This window comes from Oreochromis aureus, linkage group 23, assembly GCF_013358895.1.
Source record: "Oreochromis aureus strain Israel breed Guangdong linkage group 23, ZZ_aureus, whole genome shotgun sequence".
Classification (NCBI taxonomy): domain Eukaryota; kingdom Metazoa; phylum Chordata; class Actinopteri; order Cichliformes; family Cichlidae; genus Oreochromis; species Oreochromis aureus.
In genome coordinates this window covers 15,704,226-15,727,461 of record NC_052963.1, presented here as the reverse complement: position 1 = coordinate 15,727,461, position 23,236 = coordinate 15,704,226, and the positions used below count along the sequence as shown (strand labels likewise).

General features: G+C 38.5%; 2 protein-coding genes and 1 long non-coding RNA gene across 3 annotated transcripts; 2 read left to right on the top strand and 1 right to left on the bottom strand.

Moving 5' to 3' along the window:
- Positions 1 to 6,565, top strand: LOC116327581 (insulin receptor substrate 2-B-like). Its single transcript, XM_031749192.2, has 6 exons — positions 1 to 157; positions 3,402 to 3,894; positions 4,209 to 4,458; positions 4,796 to 5,045; positions 5,136 to 5,709; positions 5,908 to 6,565. The coding sequence occupies exons 2-6, from the start codon at positions 3,428 to 3,430 to the stop codon at positions 6,314 to 6,316; spliced, it is 1,950 nt and encodes a 649-aa protein (XP_031605052.1). The 5' UTR covers positions 1 to 157; positions 3,402 to 3,427; the 3' UTR covers positions 6,317 to 6,565.
- Positions 6,566 to 11,826: 5,261 nt separating this feature from the next.
- Positions 11,827 to 21,007, top strand: LOC116327572 (cytochrome P450 4F3-like). Its single transcript, XM_031749184.2, has 13 exons — positions 11,827 to 12,093; positions 12,284 to 12,428; positions 12,521 to 12,574; positions 12,713 to 12,840; positions 14,492 to 14,613; positions 14,693 to 14,842; positions 15,149 to 15,278; positions 17,790 to 17,856; positions 18,012 to 18,141; positions 18,235 to 18,368; positions 18,632 to 18,696; positions 18,775 to 18,857; positions 18,934 to 21,007. Exons 1-13 carry the CDS (start codon positions 11,890 to 11,892, stop codon positions 19,124 to 19,126), a joined length of 1,605 nt encoding a protein of 534 aa, XP_031605044.2. The 5' UTR covers positions 11,827 to 11,889; the 3' UTR covers positions 19,127 to 21,007.
- Positions 21,008 to 21,442: 435 nt separating this feature from the next.
- LOC116327579 lies at positions 21,443 to 22,606 on the bottom strand. Its single transcript, XR_004200010.2, has 3 exons — positions 22,467 to 22,606; positions 22,262 to 22,325; positions 21,443 to 21,981 (listed from the first exon to the last, which is right to left on the bottom strand). It is a non-coding gene; the product is annotated as an uncharacterized LOC116327579 (long non-coding RNA).
- Positions 22,607 to 23,236: the final 630 nt, after the last annotated feature.

Sequence of the window (23,236 nt, the reverse complement as noted above, 5' to 3'; positions counted from 1 at the left end):
CACACTGATTGGAGTCTCGGAGCACCTGAGGGACAAACGCGCTGAGGCCGGAGAGTGACGGGAAATGGTTTTGGAAACAGCGGCGTGATATGAAAGCCGGGAAGCAGCCGGGAAAGCGCGTACTTACAGGTGTTATATTTATAGCTCCCTGCCAGAGGTAAGTTTCACTCAAAGAAATGTGGGAAACCTCCACAATGGATAACACTGCTAGCTGATGGGAAGAAGCTGTAAACTCCGATAAAAGCGAGACCCTAAATTGTACTATACACAAATGTGTAGTTTTATTTTAGTACATTTAAAAAGTTGCGTGTTTTACCTCGAAAATCTGTAATTTGTCATATTTGTTGTACTCAAAAGATTTTACTCCACAAATTAGCTGAACAGTCGTGTTTTTAGCACTCTAAGTAGTTTGCCCTCGGCTTATTCTCCTTTTTTTCGTTTACATAAAGCACTGAGTGATTTTCCTCCAAGGCTTACTTTCTATGGAGAACTTAGAATGCCAAAAGAAACAGACAAATTAGTTAACGGTATCCAGAAATCTTATTACTTTTCCGTGTCAGTTGTTATTTGCTTCTTTCCAGGTTAGAGTCATCAATATATTTTTGCTTTGCTTTGTGTTACGAAATGGACATTCCTGCTGCTTTGCTATCATCTTAGCTAACTGACCTTAGTTATGGAGGCTATAAAATGGAGAGAATGGAACGAATCGTTCTTTGGGTGTAGGACCTTATTGCACTGACCATCTGCTGACCTGAGACATTTGGCCATGAACCTAAGGGCCTCACTGCTGCTAATACCCACCCTCTGATGAACCCCACTGACCCTATGCATTGCTATAGCATGTTTCATAATTTGCAGGGTATTGTGACTGGCTCTGGTATGTGCGCGTTGAACTCCACTATCATATTAGACATTCTTTAAAACCATAGGCAGCAATCCATTCTAATATTGATCTGCTGAAAGCTTGCATCATAAAGAGACCTTAGTTTAAAAGGGAGTTCTTGGGGGAGCTTGAGCTGAATTCAGTAGGTTGTAATACCTTGTGCAGCTGTGATAATGCTCAAAATGCTTTATGAAGGAAAATCTCATCATCTAGTGTCTGTTGTTTGTTTTGATAGTCTTCAGTAATGATCTGTTCCCTGTACTAAAGACTGATTTCATCATACCCAGGGTGCCATTCCGTTATCTGGCTTCTCTTTAGTGTAACATCAGCAATCAGCGGGAACAGGCACACAGTGCTGGTTATCAGATTGCTAAGTTAACCCAATCACAAAAATCATGTTTACTGGCAGCAGAACTGAAGATAAAATTATACTATAGGAAAGATATGAAACCGTTACGCCCAATACAGACTGAAAGCAACACTGCTGCTGCAGACAAAGCAGCTGAGTGAGAGAAAAAGCACTTTACAGTAGTTTAGTATTAAAAGTGCTCTATGAACAGTGTTGGGAAGGTTACTTTTAAAATGTATTCCACTACAGAATACTGAATACATGCCCCAAAATGTATTCTGTAACGTATTCCGTTACGTTACTCAATGAGAGTAACGTATTCTGAATACTTTGGAATACTTAATATATTATCATGCTGTTTACAACTACATGAATGTCCTATTGCTGTGATTTATTACTGTTACTGAAGGTCCGCGGCTCCGAAACGTAGTAAAGGGACCTCTGGCTAATACGTCGGGTTCGTGTCGGGCTGGTAGCCGAAAACTAGCTTTACTTTGTTGTCTGGGTCAACTTTGCTTGCGGGAGACAGAGAGAGGCGTTGAAAGGCTTCTCCAACGGAACTTATTTTTTCCGGAGGAAAACACGAACACAGTGTACAGTTGAGTCTTAATAGCTTACTTACAAATGGGCTCGTCAGGCACTCTTCTTGGCTGCAGTGGTTATTATTATATTTACATGCTTCCAGCTCCCGTTTTTGCTCCGTGACAGCTCGGACTTTTCCTTTCTCTCCCTCCCTCGCTCACAGACACATAACGGGTATGGCAGTCCATTCTCCCTGCAGCACGGACTACACTGCCCATCAGGCTACATTCTTTAGGGCCATGCCTGTAGCATTCTGCCTTTAGCTTAGCACAACAACAACAACAAAAAAGCGCTCTCTCACCCAGGAAACACGCAGAGAGAGAGCGTCACCCTGTAACCATGGCAACCGTAACGCTGCCGCCTGGAACAACATTACGTAGCTGTCAAACAAACCCAAATAATCCTGACCCGCGACAATATGAAACAGGGAAGTACCGCCGTGTATTCCATTTATTTCAACAAAGTAACTGTATTCTGAATACCACCTTTTTAAACGGTAACTGTAACGGAATACAGTTACTCATATTTTGTATTCTGAATACGTAACGGCGGTACATGTATTCCGTTACTCCCCAACACTGTCTATGAATATGTGAACGCTTCACATATTTGCATAGTTTAAAACTCTGAGAGCAGGACGAGAATAAATATTAAAACAGAATTAACACGTAGGCTTAGTCTGCATTCAAAGGGATTTTTAAATCAGCTTGGAAGACCCACCTTACTGTGTGGCTTTCGACCAAGTGTGAAATGTTGATTTTATTGTTTTATTTTATTGTTTTCAATCCATGTTTTTGTGTCTTGCACTTTTTATTTTTTATTTTTTTCTTATATATAATTGTTACTGTTTTTAAGGTGCTTTATAAATTAAGTTAGCCTGGCTCAGCTTTGTATCTTTAGTTCATCTACCCACCAGATTTCTGTGGTCACAGGAAAGATAACTTCACCAGCTGAAAGTCTCCAAGTTCAAACTCATAGTCTGGTTACAGAACACCTGCATGTTGTTAATGCAGGTGTTGCATCTGAACATTTGTGATTCTGTTTACTGTTAATTTCTTAGTTCTGATTTCCCTTCTGTAATTTGCTTTGTTTTTGCATGCATTTTTGCTTTTTCATCATTTCCCTGGTTTTTGTCAACAGTATTGCTGAAAATTCACACAGTTTAAAACAAAACAACTGTCTGGTTTACAACAAACAACTATTCAGACTGGTACTCTGCTGGGCTCCAGCAATTAGAAATTTGAACAAAACACTTCAGTGTATGGAGGATGTTTGTTTCGTGGGAAAAACTGTAAAATCTGATTTATTTTTATTCACACCTGTGGGATACATTGTTAGACTTTGACTCTAAACGGGGGCAAAGATACAGTGACTTGTGTTGATCATATTTAAATGCAAAACTAGAATATTGTCATAAATCATAAAGTAAATGGTTCACAATTCTAGAAGCAATAAATAAAATGAGCCACAACTCACTGAGTTGTTTTTGTTTTTTTTTTTAAATTAAGTATTATTAATATTGTTGGGAGAGCCTCTCCCATCTGCTATCTCATTAACTCCACTTTTACTTTACCTCTCTGCATGCAGCAGGTTTAAAGGTTGTCCTGAATGAAATGGCAGAAGGGTACGACTGGTTCACCAACCAAAGGAAATCTCCACCTGCTTCCCATTCCCCTCTTTCATGTCATGACAGCAGCTCCATCCAACCATGGCTGCCAGTGAAAACTCTGCAGCCTTTCTGGAATGATGGTAAAATGGACCATGATGAAGACTCTGGGGGCCGTCAGTTGAATGAGGGTCCTTCGCCTCATTTGTATGAGGAACTTTTCTGTGCCGGTCAAACTTCCATCCCTCTGGGCCGTCTGGCCGGTGCCCTCATGACCTCGTCTGGGCCGCAGACCGATGTGGTGAAACAAGGTTACCTGGGGAAGCTGGAGCGGAACCACAAGAGATATTTTGTCCTCAGAGCAGGGAGTCACACTGGACCGAGCCGACTCGAGTGGTACAAGAGCCAGGAGAAGTTCATGGCAAAGGAGAAGTCTTCTGGCAAAGCTGCGTTGTTTGGGTCAAGCAAACAAGGGTTGGTAAAAGTGACTTTATATGTGAAGCCTCTAACCGAGGCTCGTAGTTTCTATTAAGTCACATTAAGTGGCACAAAATTATTATACTGGTGTATTTGTTTGTTGTGAAATGTACTGTAATACGGCCCCCTCAAATTGATGTTTTTAGTAGTTTCTTTATAAATCTCTAAATAATAATACAGTTAAAAACATTTCAACTATCAGAAAGGTAGTCCTAAATTTAAAAAGTATGATACTCAAAATATGTGTCCAAATCTAAACTTCCATTTTCATCTGAAGAAGCATTAAAATCTAACTGTATTTAATTCCCCAGAGTGATTTACTTGCGGTGCTGTCTTGGCGTGAGCCGGATTGCCAGTTCCCGGAATGGCCACACTGTGGCGTTGTATCCCAAGGATCAGACCATGGTGTTGGTGATGGAGGACCAGAAGGAGCAGGAAGATTGGTATGTGGCCCTTAAGAAACTGATGGAGGAAGAGCAAAAGGATGAAGAGAATGGCGAAGGGGCTGATGAAGACGATGATGGCTATTGCACTCTGCCCCCTGCTGCTTTCTTTAAAGAGGTTAGAACAATTTTTGGTTGTAGTTAAGATCATAAACAGTTGATTAAATCTACTGAATTTAATGATGTCTTGATCAAAGTAAGCAGCTTCCCTGATGCTCAGAATCAATTGGAAATGGCAAATATGACAACCTTATTTTCAATAGGACACATTTATGCCATACAAGTGCTGTGCCGCCTCCAAAAAAGATGATGATAATGATTTAAAAAAAAAAAAGTACTGTGCACAATTCATATTTTCATCAGATGACTGCTTTGACACCCTCAGCTAATTCAAAATAATTAAAAAAAAACGCCCAGTTGTCTTGCTCCAACCTGTTTCTTTTACATTGTCTAAGGTTTGGCCCATTACGGTGAAGCCCAGAGGTCTGGGTACTTCCAAGTCCCTCACTGGTGAGAATCGACTCTGCCTGACAGCAACATCTCTGATCTTGGTGAGAGTGGGTGCAGGAAATGATTTGCCATCCGTCACCATACCTTTGCTGAGCGTTCGTCGCTTTGGGCACTTGGAGGGCTTGTTCTACTTGGAGCTCGGCAGGTCTGCACCAAATGGTCCTGGAGAGATTTGGATGGAAGCAAATGACCAAGGTAATTAAACAAACAAAAAAATGTTGTGTTGAGGCCTGACTGGATAAAAATAAAGAGTGTGACTCATCCTGGTGTATATGTTCTTTACAGGAAAACGAATACTGGCCCAGCATATTCACGAGGCAGTTCGGGAGGCAGTTCGGGCACTACGAGTTCTTCCAGATTTGAGCTGCTCTCCAGTCTCCAGTCAGAGTCAGAATAAAGGCCTTCTGGCTTCAAAACGCTGCAGACCTAAATACAGAAACAGAGTGGTGAATGTAAGACCACAGCGCCCCTTAGCCTTGATTCCCAGAAGTCCTGACATACAGACTAGTCCTGCACAGTCTTGTGTAAAGCCCTTCGAACCAGACGAAGCGAATCCTAAATCATCTCCAAGCTCAAGCTTTAATTTCAGCCCTTGCAGATCTCAGAATAGGTCCATTTCTGAAACTTGGAGTGACATGGAAATGAAGATGGACCACTGTGGTGCCACAGCCTGTGAGATGCAGGGCTCCGAGCCAGTTGAAGACAGGGAGGGGCTGGGATACATGATCATGTCCCCTCATGTTAGCCGCAGCTCATCTGTGTTATCTCATGATGACTATGTCACCATGGCAAGCCCACATAAAAATAGCCAGCCAGCTTACTCTTCATCCTCCACTTCACTGCAGACATCATTCATCAGGCAAGTTTTTTTTTTTTTAATCTATATTGGTACTAGTAGAATGTAGGATCTTGAAAAAAAAATGACTGAAATACATTTGACAGAGGATACCGCACATAGAAATGTCAGAATGGATCAAGTTTTTTGTCTTGTTTTGTTTTTTAGTTAACCTTGGCTGCCGCTTGTGTAATTTCTAGAGTAAAACTTTTGTCGTTTTAGCTCCTCCTCTGACAGCAGCTCTCCCCTGGACCCTCCTCATCATCTGACCAATGAGCACAGTCGGCCACACTGGCTGATGACACCAGCCCAACAGTCAAAAATGGAAGCTGACCAATCACAGATGAGCATCAGTTGCTCCACTGAACCACAAGTTGATGCAGAGCAGGAAGGCAGTAAAAGCTCAGCACAGACTGGAGTCACTTCTCCTTTAGATAGCATTGATGGGTCTGACCTGATAATTCCATTTGTCACATTTGGATCAGGCTGTAGTGGGCCGATCCAGGCTAGTTCCAACTTGGATACAGATCAGTCTAGTCAATTCCAAGCTGTACCAGACCAGTCTAGTATTAGAAGATGCTGGCTGTCATTGTTTTTGCCTGCTTGCCTTCAAGCTGAGGACGCATCCTGAGTGTTTGTAATGATTTAATGTTTTGTTTGAATCTCAGTAGTGTAAAGAAAAGCTGATTATTTATGGTGCACTTTACAAATGAAAAACTTGGTAAATTAAAAGAAATATTTCAGTGAGATTGTTGTTGACACTTGTTGCACTTGATCACTTGCAGTCGTTGCACATAAAAAGAGAATCTGGGACTAATGTCTTTACACAGTTTAGTAATGAGTATACTTTTGAGAAAAATAAAGTTGTTGTTTTACAGTTTGTCTGTAAAAGCACACAGTGTGCCTCTTTTTGTCAGTGGGTGTTGTTTTGGGGGGTTTCTTCTGCTTGGAGTCTTGCTGTTACGTGGAGAAAAAAAATTGTTAAATAAAATGACATTAATTAAGTTTTTCTAAAAGTTTTTTCCCCCTGTTTGGTAAAAATTGTAAATGCCAGTTGATAAAATGTAAGTGATGCATTATATCTAATCCATCTGTTGACACGTGACTAACTGTTCTCGAGCAAGACTTTAACACAACATATTAAAACTATATTTAAAATGGTAGGGAATCAAGTGTTATTTCTAGCTTCAAAATAGATTTTTAATATGCTGCCATGTCCATGGATTTGTAAACATGTATATCATATGCACAACTGTGTGTGGCCTTTCTCCATTCAAATAAAGTGTAGTACTATACACTACTTTAATTAAATTCAAATGTAGGAACATTTCCCATGCCTGCATCATCATTACAATGAGGACAATGACCTAACACTGTTGTATTGTAACATGCAGTATTGTGCAAAAGTCTTGAGCCACCCCCTTATTTCTTTATATTTTGCTAGGAAAATGGGTGCAATGAACCATTTGTAAGCATACATGGAAATACAGGATATAACGCAAAAAAAGTTGTATTTGTTTGCTTCAGCACAGCCTGAAGTATTTTAGGCAGCTTTTAAGTAGTCTTCAGGAATAGGTGAAGGACACTCAAAGCTCTTCTCTGGATGAGAAAAAATGATGTAACTGTAGTATTGATTCTGATATAGTGCAGGCCTGAGCCTGTCTTTGTAATGCACACTGGCAGAGCAGTTACTGCAAATAAATCCAGATGTGACCATCAGCTTTTTATTATGGAAGTTTTTTATGCTTAAACATAAAAATCATAACATATAACTCAGCAGGAAAACTTGTCGACATGGGGTATGAACCCAAAGAGAAGAAAAACAATTATAATTTGCAATTATACTGAAGAACAAACTTTTCTAGTTTGGGAAAATGACTTTAGTTGTGATCTTGCAATACTGGCTGTGGCTTTTTTCTGTTGAAATATAATACACTGCTCTTCTTTATTCAAGTGTGTGTCAAATTCTTGCTAAGCTGTAAAGCAGTGTCACTGGTGAGCACTACTGCTGCTCATCCATTTAAGTCTGTATACAAACAAAAATCAGTGACTGTAACTGTTATTATTGCATGCTGTAGTGCTTAAGAATATGTGTGTCTTTAGTGTGTGTGTGTTTTTTGTGTAGTAATTTCAATGTCCTGAATGGTGCTAGGAATGCTCACAGTAACAAACGGGTGCTTTATAGAGGCTGTAACAACAATTACATGCAAAGCTGCCACTGCAACTGTGCACCTGTGCTTCGTTTTAACATTATTCTATGTAAAATCATGGCTCACTAATGCATTACTATGTTCTCTGTATGTACAGTACTAACTCACTGCGTCACTGTATTCAGATGTGTTGTCATGCTTCTGTGGACATAAACACACTCAGATGGTTTTTGTGGTAATGACTGGCATGTGTCTGATTCTGCCACTAACACATGACTCTGAACATTCACAATGTCAGGAGCCTAAGCACCATCCAGCCTGCTTAGAACCTGAAAGAAAGATTGCCTCTTTTTGAAAAGTGTTGGCTTTTCTTGTGTGTGTATTTAGCCTCATGCTTTTGAATGTTCGAATACTGATTTATTCCCACCAGTAAATTGCTGCTGGTGCACCCTTCACCAGAGTCTAACTTATATTAATATTAATTTCACATAGATTTATTTAGTAATGTGGTAACTAGTCCATCAGCACTGGGGTGATACTCATATACCAGTATTTATTATAACTATATATTTAAAGGCAGTTTAGTTAACGGGGGACTGGGACAAGGCTTCATCTTTGAGTGCAACTCAGTCCAAAAAGAAGTAGCTTTAGCTCTACCCATGGGGGTTAGGCCCAGAGAAGGACAGACCACTATTGCTTGTTTGAACTGAGCCTGACCAGGCACATTTAGTTAAGACCTGGTCACCAGGCTAGAATTGGATGTCTCGAGACCACTTTTACGTGGACTTGGTCTTGTCTCGACAGACTTTGGTCTTGGTCTTGTCTTGGTCTCGAATCCCTCGGTCTTGTCTTGGTCTCGCTGTCTCGGTCTTGCTGTCTCAGATTGACATAGTGGTCGGGAGATTTGAAATCAACAGTATCCATGACACACAACGTAACGTTCGATAATGTGTCATGCGCAAAAGCATCAGCTCTAAGAGCCGTGCTTAGAGAGTGCTTTGTAGTGAATCAGAAGAGTCGACTCCCATTGAACGAGAGCCGGCTCCTCATTTAATTTCCTTTCGCTGCTCAACTCTCACACAGTGGCTCAGCTATGCTCCAATCCCTCCATATTGTGGCCAATCACATGCAAGGATATAGGATAATATCATTATGTGAAAAACAGAGAGGGTGAGAGACGCGACAGTCAAGTGGAGCATGCGTCTGTCCTCTCAGTAAGTGAGTGAGACAGTAGACAGCGGTGAGGAGGCCTGTGCAAAAGCAAAAACACATAAATATGCCTGACACCTGTAAACATCATGCAGCATCTGGCTGCAGTTTAAAGACTTTTTTGTCTTGGTCTCGTCTCAACTTTGTCTTGGTCTTGACTCAGTCTGTCTTGGTCTTGTCTTGGTCACGATACCCTCTGGTCCTGGTATTGTCTTGGTCTTGGTTTAGGCGGTCTTGACTACAAGTCTACACCAGGCACTCCCAAACAAGCTCCCTCACCAGACCTAGCATCAGGATGGGTCTCCACCGGTGTCCCTGGGTATCTCCAGTAAGGTTTATAGATTCAGAAATCAGTTTATGGACTGATTTCAGATTTTGAGTTGCACTTAGTCTGACCCCTCACTCAGGACTGTTTGCCCTGACAATATTGCTCCTGAAATCTAACATCTCATCACAATAAGGTGAGTCCTGACCAGTGATGGGAATAAAGGCGTTACTTTTGTCAGTAACGAGTAATCTAACTAATTACTATTCCTATCGTTACAACGGCGTTACAGTTACTAACAAGGAAACGCGGTCTGTTACTATTTTTCAACAAACAGACGGTTGAAGCTGTGTTCAGCTTACCGCATCTTATATCAGTTGCACGGAAGTAGCCGACTACGTATCAGGGGGCAAAACAATCGCATGAGCGCTGCTGTTTGACTGAGGAAGAATAAAGTAGTCGTGGTAAGTTAATCACATGACCACTTAAAGACGAAGCAACACGGTGATATATACCAGTTTTTAAATTGTGTCGATAGGCCACGTAAAACCAGAGTCATGATAAACAAGATATACGCGGCGTTTTCTCCTCAATAGTTTCGCCACGTTAGCGCTAGTAAGCACTCTCTGCTTATGAGCAAAAAAAAACAAAAAAAAAACAGGGGAAGTTTTAGGAGTGACGGAGAGAGAGAGAGAGAGAGCAGAAAAAGAGAGAGGGAGTTTTGAGATGTGAGATTTGTGACGTTTAGCGTGTTTGGAGTGTGTAGTTAATGTGTTGTCTTGTGTAGTTAGTGTGTAGTGTTGTGGATAGTTTTGTGTTGTGTGTCAGAACAATGAGGCGACTGCTGTCTCCAGGTAGAAACAGGAGTGATACACCTGCTGCTGTCAGACCTGCAGGTATCAGGCTGTGATGTTCTCCTTTGTAGTGGACACAAAATATTTTTTTGGAGTGGCACAAATAATTTGTGTGGCATCTTATTGAAGAACAGCTGATTGTTCTGTAAATAGTTTGAAATGGTTTTTTTTTTAAAAAAAGGGTAAAAGGTAAATGGATGCAAATAACTTTGTTGTTTGCAAAACTTGTGCATAGGATTTTAAAATTGACAATTAATATTTGCATTTGAAGTTATGAAATATGATTCATTAAAGATGTTTATGGTTGTTACAGTAAAAATATAACTTTTTCTACTCTGATTTTATGTTTTTTGTCTGATTTTAGATCAATTGTGTTAATACAGTATGTCAAAATGAAAACATAACTGTAAATTCAGACACGTGAGGTTGTGCTAAAAAGAATGATACCAAACAAGGCAAAGTAAATAGTTTAAAATGTGGAGAGAAAATCAAAAGTAGTAAAAAATGGCCAATTATACCCTGGACCCCAGGGGGTTAAATGTTTTTTTAAAGTAACGCAATAGTTACTTTTCAAGTAATTAATTACTTTTAGAATACTGTAACTCAGTTACTAACTCAGTTACTTTTTTGAAGAAGTAACTAGTAACTATAATTGAATTACTTTTTCAAAGTAACTTGCCCAACACTGGTCCTGACACATAGAGGGTCCCCATCAAAAGGAATCAGCTGAGGTGCATTAGGCATCTGATCAGGACACCTTTGGACAAGTCTTAAGTGAGGTGTTTTGGGCTCGTCCCACATATAGGAGACCATGGGAGACCAGGGCAGGATGGAGAGATTATATGTGATGACTGGCTTGGAAACCTAATGGTAGAAGAGCTGGAAGAGGCAGCTGGGGAAAGTGAGGTCTGGGTATGTATGGTTAGTACTACCCTATGACCCAGACCTGGATAAATGATGGATAGTGGTATTTAAAAATGCTTGTTGATATGTTTTTAAGACACATCAATAAAATATATATTTTTGCATGCTTTAGCACATTTATGCTATTAGACTCTGTGCCTCCCTCATATTCGCTGTAATTCATTTACCAAAACAAAAAAAATGTGCAATAAACAAGCTGAGTGAATTTGACAAAGACAGTTAATGATATCAACAGATATCAACATTATTGTTAAATGAAAAAAATATGTTTTTTGGCAAAGATCATCATCATTTGATCTGTGAAGGAGAACAAGAAATGCATGCCACTTTCTTCATGTAAGCTTTCTTTCTGAAACACTTTGTCAATATTCAGCTCTTTCTTACATACACATACATTTATTTTGTTTATTAGCTTTTTAGTGGGTTTTTTTGTGTGTGTGTTTTGCCATTTCACTTTTTTTTGCCAAGCTTTTTTCCAGTATGGGATAATGTTTATATTTCAATTTCTACAACTGCATATTTCGGAGGATTTTGCTTCTCTATGTACAAACTGCTTCCAGCACTGTTGCACAGTACAACAATGCAATGCCTTTCAGTGGTTTCAACAAATTGATGCAGTTACAGGAATGCAGCTCAGTGTAATACTTTAACCTTTAAGTATTTACAATCAGAATTGGTGGGGTGGAGCAGTTTCCTCTCTACGTGTTTCAACATAAGCAACTTCCCCCTATAAGAAACACAACAGAGCAGGATCAGTGGTGAGAAACTTGGACTTCTGAATGCTAATTTCTCTCTCCTAGAGATGACTCTCCTGCACACTGTCCTTGCTCTGGTCCTCAGCTGGACAGGTCTCTATTCAGTCCTGTACATTTTCAGTATTGGACTGATTACTGTGGTTGCACTTTGGACTGCGAGACTGCTGCTGCGTCATGCCTGGTACACTCACAAGTTGTCCTGTTTCAGCAAACCACAGACACGTTCATGGCTGTTGGGCCATCTTGGGAAGGTACGACACGCAGCAATCATCTAGATTTTTATGGTCTATTTGACATATTTATCTCTAAATCATAACATAACTGTAGAGTTAAGAGTTAAACAGGGTGCACTTTCTGTTGCAAAATATCACCATTATTTCCTCTTCAACTGTTTTAAACACCGCAAACCTTTAAATTTTGTTTTGGGATAAAACATTATAGATGCAGAGCACAGAAGAAGGTCTCCAGCGGGTGGATGACCTGGTGCAGACATACAAACACTCCTGCTGCTGGTTCATCGGTCCTTTCTATCACCTGGTCAGACTCTTCCACCCTGACTACGTCAAACCTCTGCTTATGGCAGCTGGTAGGGTAAAACACCAACAGTCAGTCTGTATTAAACCACATTTCCGAAGCTTTTGTTCTTCTCTTACATCATCTGTTATTTACTTATTTCAGCCAGCATCACTGTGAAGGATGAACTCATTTATCACCATCTACAGCCATGGCTTGGTAAGTCAGACATTTCAGTTTTTCTCATCCATGGTTACAAGATAGGATCAGTGTCAATTTTTTTTAATTACCCAGTCTTAATAGAAGGTCGGAAATACAGGAAAGAATTATTCCTGCAAACTCTCTTTTTTCTCTCAGGAAACAGTGTGTTGATCAGTAACGGAGAGGTTTGGTCTCGCAAGAGGCGGCTGCTCACTCCAGCTTTTCATTTTGATATTTTGAAGAGCTACATTGCCGTATTTAACTCCTCAGCTAAAACCATGCATGTAAGATACACACAGGCACACATACAGTTACATGCTAAGTTTTTACTGACATATTTAGACGAGCAAACATTTGAAACCTTTAAAGACTGCATATGGTTAAACTGGTACACCCATGAGGAAAATTAGGTTTCCAGTTAACTTCAGGTTACGAATTAAGTTAATTGAAGGTTACCCATAGTCTTCTTATGGCCTCTGACAGTGGCCTCCTCTCTGTGCTTATCCTGCTAGAACTCAATGCAGCATTTGATACTGCTCACCATAATATTTTGTTACAGAGATTAGAACATGCCATTTTCATTGAAGGTACTGCACTGCTGTGGTTTATCCACAGTAACAGACTACAATTTGTTCATGTAAATGGGGAGTCCTCTAAACACACTAAGGTTAATTGTGGAATTCCACGGGTTCTATGGTTGGACCCGTTATATTTACATTATATAATGCTTCCCATAGGCAGTATTATTCGAAGGCTTAGCATGCATTTTCATTGCTATGCTGATGATACCCAGCTTTATCTATCCATGAAGCCACATGACACACACCAATTAGTTAAACAACAGAAATATCTCAAAGACCTAAAGGACTGAGTGATCTCTAATTTCCTGCTTCTAAATCCAGATGAAGTTTTTATTTTTGTCTTCTTAGAAACATTCCACGATACACTGAGCATTTCTTGTCTTTTGTCCTGTCTCGCTTCGTGCAGATGGCTGCCCATCCCTGAGCCGGGTTCTGCTGGAGGTTTCTTTCTGTTAAGAGAGAGTTTCACCTTCCCATTGTCACCAAGTGCTTTTTCATAGGGGGTTGAGTGATTGGCAGGGTTATTATTGTAGGATTCTTACCTCACAACATAAAGCGCCCTGAGGTGATTGTTGTTGTGATTTAAAGTGTTTTGAATTTAACTGAACTGAATTCATGTTCTAATTCTTGATTGTTGCGGTAGTGATGAAAACCCCTAAAATCAAGCAACCCTCTATGAGAGAGCACTTTGCGCTTTGGGGTCCTTAGGGACTAGTAAAGCGCTATACAAATACAGGCCATTTACCATTTTACCACTTTGCGATGGTGATAAGGAAAAACTGCATTTTAACAGGAAGAAATTCCATAAAATCCATGTTGCTGTGGGGAATTGTTACCCATATTCAAGTGTTCTAATCTTCAAAAAACATGTTTTATTTCATAGGTTTTAATCAATGTATGTTATTTAATCTCAGTAAAGAAATAGTCCTGAAATAGTCCAGGAGGCCAAACACAGACAAATACACAATCTACATCTACACTGCTTCCAAACTGCAGAATTACAGGTGACCTTCAAAAATTGCGAATACGTGTGATATAAATATATTTTCCATATTTGCCTGCAAAACAAATCAAGTCATAGTTTTTACAGATTTCAGAATCAAGCAAAATCAGAATACTTTATTAATCCCTAAGGAGATTATAGATTTTATATTTGTATATTTTTTATTTATATATTTTAATATTATATTATGATATTTTCCAGTATTGTCAAAAACTTATGCTGATCATGCACAGAGCAGGTGCTGTAAATTGAAGACTTATATACCATATGAATCACACACCACATATGATTTGTTTCCTTGCAAATGCTCACACCTTTATCCTGTTAATCCCTCCTTGTTTCTGTTTTCAGGACAAGTGGTGCCGACTTGTAGCAGAAGGCAAAACTAATCTGGAGATGTTTGACCATGTCAGTCTGATGACTCTGGACAGTTTACTGAAATGTGCCTTCAGCTATGACAGCAACTGTCAGGAGTGAGAGCAGCCACTTATTTCAACTGATATCTTCCATTTTTGTTGTACTTGTCTGTTTCTAAGAAGATTGTCCCTCCAGGTCTTCCAGTGAGTACGTGTCAGCCATAGTGGAGCTCAGTGACCTGATAATAGAGCGTAGAGAAAAAAATATTTTACACCACTGGGACTGGATTTACTGGAAGACTCAGCAGGGGAAACAATTCAAACAAGCCTTAAACACTGTACACAGGTAATGCTCTGACCTTATGACATTTCTGCAGCTGAGTTACACAAGTCACATAGAAGGCTGCAATTGTGATGACACATTGTTACTGTCAAATGGTGAAAAGTAAACTGTTACTGTCCTTTCTGTTGCTTATGTTCTTTTCCTTGTGCAATGCTGTTGAAAAAAATTCTATTTAAATCTAATGTTCTAGATACTTGTGATGCTGTAATATTCTTGAATAGTAACTTGTAATTATGTCTAATGAACTGCTGAGTATGGTAAAGGCAGGCTAGTGATGTCAATTTTGAGCCGCTGCATTCTGGTTTACAGGTTCACCAGGGATGTGGTTGAGAAGCGCCACACCCTCCTTAACCAACAGAGGGAGACAGAAACACAATCTGAAATTGCCCCAACAGCCCAGAAGAGGAAAGATTTTGTAGACATCCTGTTGTTGACAAAGGTAGGATGGTACTCAACTTTAATAGAAAACGACTGAAACAAAATGAGCCGGGCCGAGCCGAGTAGATACCAGGAGGAGGCAGTAGTGGAAAAAAGGAGTGTATAGAGCCATTTTTAATTTAAATACTGCATCTGCTTAAGTGTCTCTTAAATAAGGGTTTATAACACCCAGAAAAACAGGAACTTTACAGCAGTGTAAAGTAGGGATGGGTATCGTTTAGGTTTTATCCGATACTGGTGCCAAATCGGTACTTTTGAAACGGTGCCAGTGCTTAAACCGGTGCTTAAAGAATGGAGAACGCAAGCTTTGTCCAAAAACCTCTCATGTTTTTATTTTTAGTGGTCTCTTTTTTTCTGCAAAATGATAAGAACCGTACCAACATATAAACATCATCTGTGCAAAGATTTATGTTTTTAAAGTGAAACAGTGAAAAATTACAGCGCTGTCAATACATGAATATTCAGTAGGGATGGGTATCGTTTAGGTTTTATCCAATACCAGTACCAAACCGGTACTTTTGAAACGGTGCCGGTGCTTAAACGGTGCTCAAACCGGTGCTTAAGCAATGGAAAAAACACAAACTTTGTCTAAAAAACTCTCATGTTCAGCTGTTTTTTTTGTAAAAAGATAACAATGTTAGCCTTTTCTGCAGCTATAGGGCATATATGGTCTCACTCTTGGCTGGAAGCAGTGCTTAAACAATGGAAAAAAACACAAACTTTGTCCAAAAACCTCTCATGTTTAGCTGTTTTCCACTTTTTCTTTGGTCATTTTAGCCTTTTTGGCCAGGGTGAAGGGAGTATCTGCCATCAAACAAGAAGACAGCCGCATGTAACTACGACAGCGTTTGCTAGTTCACCTTACATGCATTAATTTAATAACGTGGTTAACCTACTCAACGTAAACTACACACGAACAACATTAAACAACTCACCCAGAGAAGAACAGCTGCTGCTGCCATCATCATCCGTCATCATTTCTGCTACACTGACAGGGCTAGGGGCCAGGACTCTACTCTTCGGGTTTTTGGGGGATGTTGCTAACTCCGGGTCCGATAACAGGCAACCCACCCGCAGTAGATGTGCACGGTGTGAGGTCTCGCAGCAAGCTATCAAATACGCCGCATTTCTCGGCTTTTAACAAAATGCTATATGTCGCCAGGCGTTTCATCAGATTCGAGGTGTTACCTCCTTTGCACAGTATCACAGTATCAGCTTAAAGCACTTGTTGCAGGCTGCTGAGTTTGCATCTTTTGCTGTGAAGTACAGCCAGACTTTTGACCGCTTGGCCTTGGGCATTTTTAATCTGTAGCTCTGCTCTAAAAGAACTGGCACCGGATACCGGTACCCATCCCTAGTGTAAAGTGCTGTAAACGATTCACAATGAGGAAATTTCAACATAGCCAGACTTTCTCTGCATTAGCTGACTTCACACAATTCTAGATGTCAAAATCTCACAGAGGTGAAAAATAAATTACCTGGAGTCATTATTAGCTTACTACTCCGTGCACTTTTGCTGCTGCTGTATATTTCTTACAGCTGCACATTAAAGCTGAAACTTTTCATACATTTAAACATTAAAAGTTACTCTGTGTGTGTATGTATGTATACACTCGTGTATAAAAATGATTAAATCAACAGGGCACTTTGTTCACGTTGTACGTGTACATTAACTGTTTATTAAAACCTCTTTGCAGAAAAATTTAATCTTTCACTCCATTCATTCTACCTACATGAAGAATGTATCATAGAAAATCTCGTAGCAAAATATTAAATAGTTGTTAGATCTCTCTACATTTTCCCCCGTGTGTTTTAGCATCATAGTTTCTGCCACTTTGGGAGTAAGATAATATTCAGATGACACATATCTTTGGCCAAATGGAATACGAGTGTATTGATTTCATTGCATATTCTTGGAGTTGGTTGGATATGTAGATGTGCTGTACAGGCTCACACTTATGGACATCTGAGTGGGTGCTGGATAAGTCATTTTAGTAACCAATGACTTGTTTTTCTTGGCCTCCGCATATTAATTATCCTGCAGTTTGTGGTGTGTTTTCAGCTAGTTATATAATAATACTCTTTCCATATGATATGTTTTGGTTAAGCTTCTGTTCATCTGGACGTAGCGTTTTAGGCCAGATGAACAGAATCAACCTTTTGGGATTTAATTACCTGGATGCTTGAGTATGCATCAATGAATCGCTTCCAGAGCCATTTAATTCGATCTATTACTGAGACAGCTCTGAAATAATCACGTGAAACTGATCTATATGTGGAATTCCGTGCACATAAGACACAGAACCTCCACCAGCCATTAGTGGCCTGGAACAGGTGATGTTATGGACCTTCCACACTTATGCGTAAACTAAGTGAAAGTGTGTAGGAAGATGGTGTTGGGGACACTTTGAAATTGGCCACAGTGTAAGTAAATAGTTAGAAGTGAAGCAGGGCATTGTAAAATGCATTACATTTTTGGGACTGCATTAGTTACAAGATGTCTGTGTTGAAGGATGAAGATGGACAAGGACTAACGGACGAGGAGATGCAGGCTGAGGCCAACACTTTCATGTTTGCAGGTGACATGCTACAGTAACATCTGTGGTCACACATAAAAATTACACTATAGTGGTAACTGCTGCTATATACTCTAGGATGTCTCTTTAAAGCTGCAGCTCATAGTTTGTTGTTATTATCCTCACACTTCACACTTCTTCACCTTCTTCTCGGGCAGGTCACGACACAACAGCCAGTGCCATCTGCTGGACGCTGTATAATTTAGCACGCCATGAACACTATCAGGAAAAATGCAGACAGGAAGTGATGGACCTGATGGAGGGACGAGATGGACAAGAAATTGAGTGGTCAGAAAATACAAATGCCAGCAACATTATTGATAGATTCATATGTTTACATGTGAATATTATCTCAGTGCACTGACATGACTTGATCTTAAGGGAGGATCTGTCCAACCTTCCCTTCACCACCATGTGCATCAAAGAGAGCCTCAGACTCCACTCTCCTGTGCAGGCTGTAACACGGAGTTACACTCAGGATATGGTGCTGCCAGGAAATCGAACAGTCCCAGCGGGTGAGGGGGGAAACTCTTTCAAGATTTACAAATAGACTTTAGAGATTCAAGAGCTTTGTCTTGTCATAAATCATGCTTTAACTTTCATTTGTGAGACAGTACTTTAAGGGATACTATTTAAGGAGAGATTACTATATATTAGTGCCAGTTTTTAATGTCAAGTTACACACTTAATGAGAGAAGTTGATGACGAATAAATGTTGAAGTTGTAAAAGGAAAGTTTAAGCTTTAACTAACTCAACTAATTATTTCTTGTTAACCAGGTACAATCTGCCTGGTCAGCATTTATGGAACACACCATAACCCCACTGTCTGGACAAACCCACATGTAAGCACTTAGTAAGATCATCTTAATGTTTGATACAAATCTGTCATATTTAATCTTTGTCATTTGCTCTCTAACCAGGAATATGATCCCCAGCGATTTGACCCAAGCAACAAAAAGAGCCAAACCTCTCATGCCTTCATCCCCTTCTCCTCAGGCCCCAGGTTCAGTTTCAGAATTATTCCCAACGGTATAACTAGGAAATGTTTTGGTAGCAAAATAACAAGTATATTTTCACAGGAACTGTATTGGTCAGAAATTTGCCATGGCGGAGCTTCGTGTTGTTGTGGCGTTGACCCTGCTCAGGTTTCGACTGACCCCAGGAGTGAACCCTGAACTCGGGAGCAGCAGGGTTCGCCGTCTCCCCCAACTCGTCCTGCGTGCGGAGGGAGGCCTGTGGCTGCAGCTGGAGCCTCTGAACACACCCACATAGCAGGAGCGGTCAGATGAATGAGCCAATAAGATGATATAGTAGCTTGTTTTTTTGAGAAAAGAGTAAAGAAAAGATCAGCCAGGAAGTGAAACTTAATGCAGTATCTATGTTGATGCCCACTGACAAACGTTATCTATCTGCAGTAACTTTTTGGTGTCTTTATCTAATATAGGCAAATGCAATAATAACCATGCAACTCTTTAATGTACCTCTCAGACTGTAATTAGCAGTTTGATTTTGAGGTTTCACACATTAATATAAGGGCTGAAATCTTCTTGTCAGAAATCGACATTTAACTGGGCAAATAAAAAAAATAATCTTCTTTAACATAAAAAGAAACAGAGGATTCACAATTTTGTTTCCTTTCTTACATTTTGGTGGCACAGTTCATCTGTCATAACTTCAATATACTGTAGCTCTGTATTTAAGTACTGTTAAAAAAAAATCAGTGAAAATAAAAAAAAAAACTTTTTTGAGATATAACATAAAAATACGGCTTTATAGCTTTAACTTTACCGGCAATATTTTTTTTTTTACAGATTTAAATTTTAATCGTAAAAGGTATTTACATGTGTAAAAATGATTACATTAAACTATTAATATGATGAAATGTTGCTACAGTACAACTGATCAACCTTAGAGTTGCAGAAAAGTACTGTTATTATAATGTAATTTATGTGAATTCTCTTACATGGCAGTCTTATTTAATCAGAAAAATTACAAAAATTACATACCACCCTTAAAAGTCAAAATACTCTTAAATACTGTAAAACTAGCATCTGGCTTTGTAATTATAACAATCTACTGTTCATTGTTGATTCTATCAACTGTTATTGATATAATTTATTATTTATAACTTCATGTAAGAAATCGTGATATTTAATAAATATTAAAAAAAAGTTATTCCAAATGACTTTTTATTTAAAAAATTAAAAAATGTTAATGTTATTAAATGTTATTGGTATTGTAATCACATCCACATGTAATTACATTGCTAACTACAAATCTTATCAAATCAGACTGGAGTTCATATAAACACTCAAAGTTACATTTAATATTAGCTTTGGTTTGTTTGATACTGTCATAACAGTTCAGTAATACGGCATGGCATTTTGATTTTTATATAAACATTTACCTACTTAAACATTATAGAGTTATGAAATTCAGTTTTCCAATGACAGCTTTTAAACACACTTCCTGTGTCTCAACATTTAATCCTTTTTTAAAATCCTGTTTGTCATCCTTCACCAGGTACAAACTATAAATGGCCTGTTTCCTTCCTCCAAATTTTTTCCTTATTGCTGGCTATTGGATGAATTTACCAGCACTGCACACCCTGCTTCTGTTAAGAACTAAGGTACAAAATGTTTTGACTGATTGGCTGCAAAATTTTCTCAATGTAACCCTTTCACTGATGTTTTTCAATAAAAAAAAAATAAGTACAAAAATATTGATATTTTTAGTGTTACATAACTGATAGTACTTTAATTATAAGAAATTTCAATAGCCATCTGTAAAATAATATTAAATGATTGATTGCATTTTAATAATGCAAACCTGTAATTTACATGCAATTGTTTATACTCATTAAATTTGTGAATACCGTAATAGCAAATCTATATATAATCTGTATACAATATACATTTCTGAATCTGGCAACTACTGTACAGTAATTATAGTTTTCAAAGATAATTATATATGTATTTTGACAGTCTACTAATAATAATCAATGAGAAAATTAAATGAGAATTTCACAGTTTCTGTTAATTAAACATTACATATTTGTGAAATTATGTTAAATTACAGTCTTGTTTTCTGAATAAAAAGCTAAATTCTTGGTTAATACGATAACACTTAAAAATAAAATCTCATTTTATAAATATTTATTTATTTTATTTAAAACAATAAAATGTTTATTAACAGTTTGGGCTTTTTAAAATGTTATTTTACATTTGACATGTTAATTCATTCCCTATTTTTGTAATTTTTTTCATATATTTCTTGTATTTAAATATAATGGTAAAATTCTGCAAAGATTTAACAGAAGAAAAATGTAAAATTACAGATTTTTTTTACAGTGTATACAAGAACTCCATAAGAATTTTGTTTGCTTTTTGTTAATGTGCTGTAAAAAAACAGTCTTGCTCTAGCACAGGTCACAAAAATGCCCAGAACACAATACTCCCAGTCCTCCCAGTTTCAGTTTGTTTTTGGTTTGTGTCCAGATAAATCGACAATGTGAAAAATGCAAGCATGTATTCTGCTTCAAAACATATTCATAGCTGTAAATCCAATAAATCAAAAGAGAAACAAAGATTGCTGGATGAAGAAACTTTATTCTGCTACATTCAATGTTTCCCAAATTCTTACACTTCCAAAATAAATCCTTTAATTTCCAGAATTAACTGAACATAGACACATAATTAACATTTTGATAAATGTTACTGCCAAGTAAAGAGGCAGGAATACCATCACTTTCAACTTTAATCCTTCCAAGCATCAAGTTGTACAGGTTTTCCATTGTTACATTTTATCACCCTAAGTTTGGTTTCAGTGTATTTGTATGAACAAGGGTTCTTGCTCGATTGTTTACATTTAATAACGTCATACTCTCTGGGGATGAATCCTGTGTTTGTTTTTACACACACAGTCAGAACTGATTCCAAATACTCTTCTTTGATGAAAGTGTTTTTCTCCTTGCATTCATTTCTGCCATTGATGTTTTTCATCATTTGATCACAGGAGCCCTTTCTCACAACAATATGTTTAGTTTTGAGCTTGTCATCAGTTTTACAGAGCACAGCAGGAGAGAGCAGCACCAGGAGCAAACAGGCACACTGAAACCTCATGATCCCCTGATAAAGAAAACAGAGCATTTACATTAATATTTTCTCATTCTTGTTACTGGTGTAGTAGATCCGTCATAAATCTGATATAGTGCACATCAACTGGATGGTACTGATCACATTTTACTTTGGTTTTATCTGAAAATGTGTAGATTTACAGTAAAACAGTGCTGAGCCTCCATCAAAATGTTTGCATTTATTTGATGCTCTGTAATAACAGAGCCACAGAAACACTGCTTTTGCTAAATGCAGTTTCACATTCAAAAATATCGGTTACCCAGCACTCTACCTTTTTTTGTTTTTGCTTGTAGTTGTTTGGTTAACTTGCAGTTGCTCAGGAATGAGTTGGTAATCTGAAAAGTAGAGCAGAATCAATAATTCAGTCTTTTGGTATTCAGCATACACGTCTTTACACCTGTGGGTGAACTTCAGTTAAGAGTTTTGTCTATCAATGAGTTTCTTTCCTATAATATATGATAAATGAATGTTCTTACCAAACATGAAGTGAAGACTCAAGACGAACAGATACTACATTTTACATTTACAAGTTATAGTTTGCTTCTGTCAGAGCGTAGACTCTGTGCACTTCCGCTTTTATACATAAAAGCACAAACATCTCAGATAATTATTTGCATCATTTTTGCAACGATCCTGAGACACTTTAGCACTTCTCTATTTGTGATTAGGAAACAATGCAACTGTCACAACAAATGACCACAACAGCTTGTAGACACAGTTTGCTATTCAAAGCTGGTTTTACATTAAAGAAGGTATTCCTGCATGTTTGTCGGCCAAACTGTGACAGCACTTTTGCACAGCACTATATTTTAGATAACTGATGATTTATACAGTTTGTGCACACTCTGCTAACATACCTGGTGCAACAACAGATAAACTATGATGTGGCATTTATTCTGTGACTGACAGACTTGTGAAATGTTTTGACAGTTTGCTCATATTTCCGCATTTTAAAGCAGAAGACCAGTGGCACTTGTGGCCACAGGCATGACTCTAACATGACACGTATCTCTATACTTCTGGATATATCTACAATTTATAATCATTCTGCCACAGAATATAGACATCAAATAATATTCTGCCAGTCTGCTAATAAACTATTTGCACATTGCTGTTGTCCCTTCTGTTTATGACAGACATCTATCTAATGTAGGTCAAGGTACATTGCATATCATATAGTACATGCTCAAAAAGCTAAAAACAAAATAGATGTAATACACTTTTAGATTGCCTGAGTACACTAAAC

Excerpts from the sequence above, each read along its gene's own strand:
- LOC116327581 (XM_031749192.2), top strand. The coding sequence starts at position 3,428 with ATGGCAGAAGGGTACGACTGGTTCACCAACCAAAGGAAATCTCCACCT. Across the intron at positions 3,895-4,208 it reads TTTGGGTCAAGCAAACAAGG|AGTGATTTACTTGCGGTGCT; the intron begins GTTGGTAAAAGT and ends TTAATTCCCCAG. Across the intron at positions 5,710-5,907 it reads CTGCAGACATCATTCATCAG|CTCCTCCTCTGACAGCAGCT; the intron begins GCAAGTTTTTTT and ends TTGTCGTTTTAG.
- LOC116327572 (XM_031749184.2), top strand. The coding sequence starts at position 11,890 with ATGACTCTCCTGCACACTGTCCTTGCTCTGGTCCTCAGCTGGACAGGT. Across the intron at positions 12,094-12,283 it reads TGTTGGGCCATCTTGGGAAG|ATGCAGAGCACAGAAGAAGG; the intron begins GTACGACACGCA and ends AAAACATTATAG. Across the intron at positions 12,429-12,520 it reads ACCTCTGCTTATGGCAGCTG|CCAGCATCACTGTGAAGGAT; the intron begins GTAGGGTAAAAC and ends TACTTATTTCAG.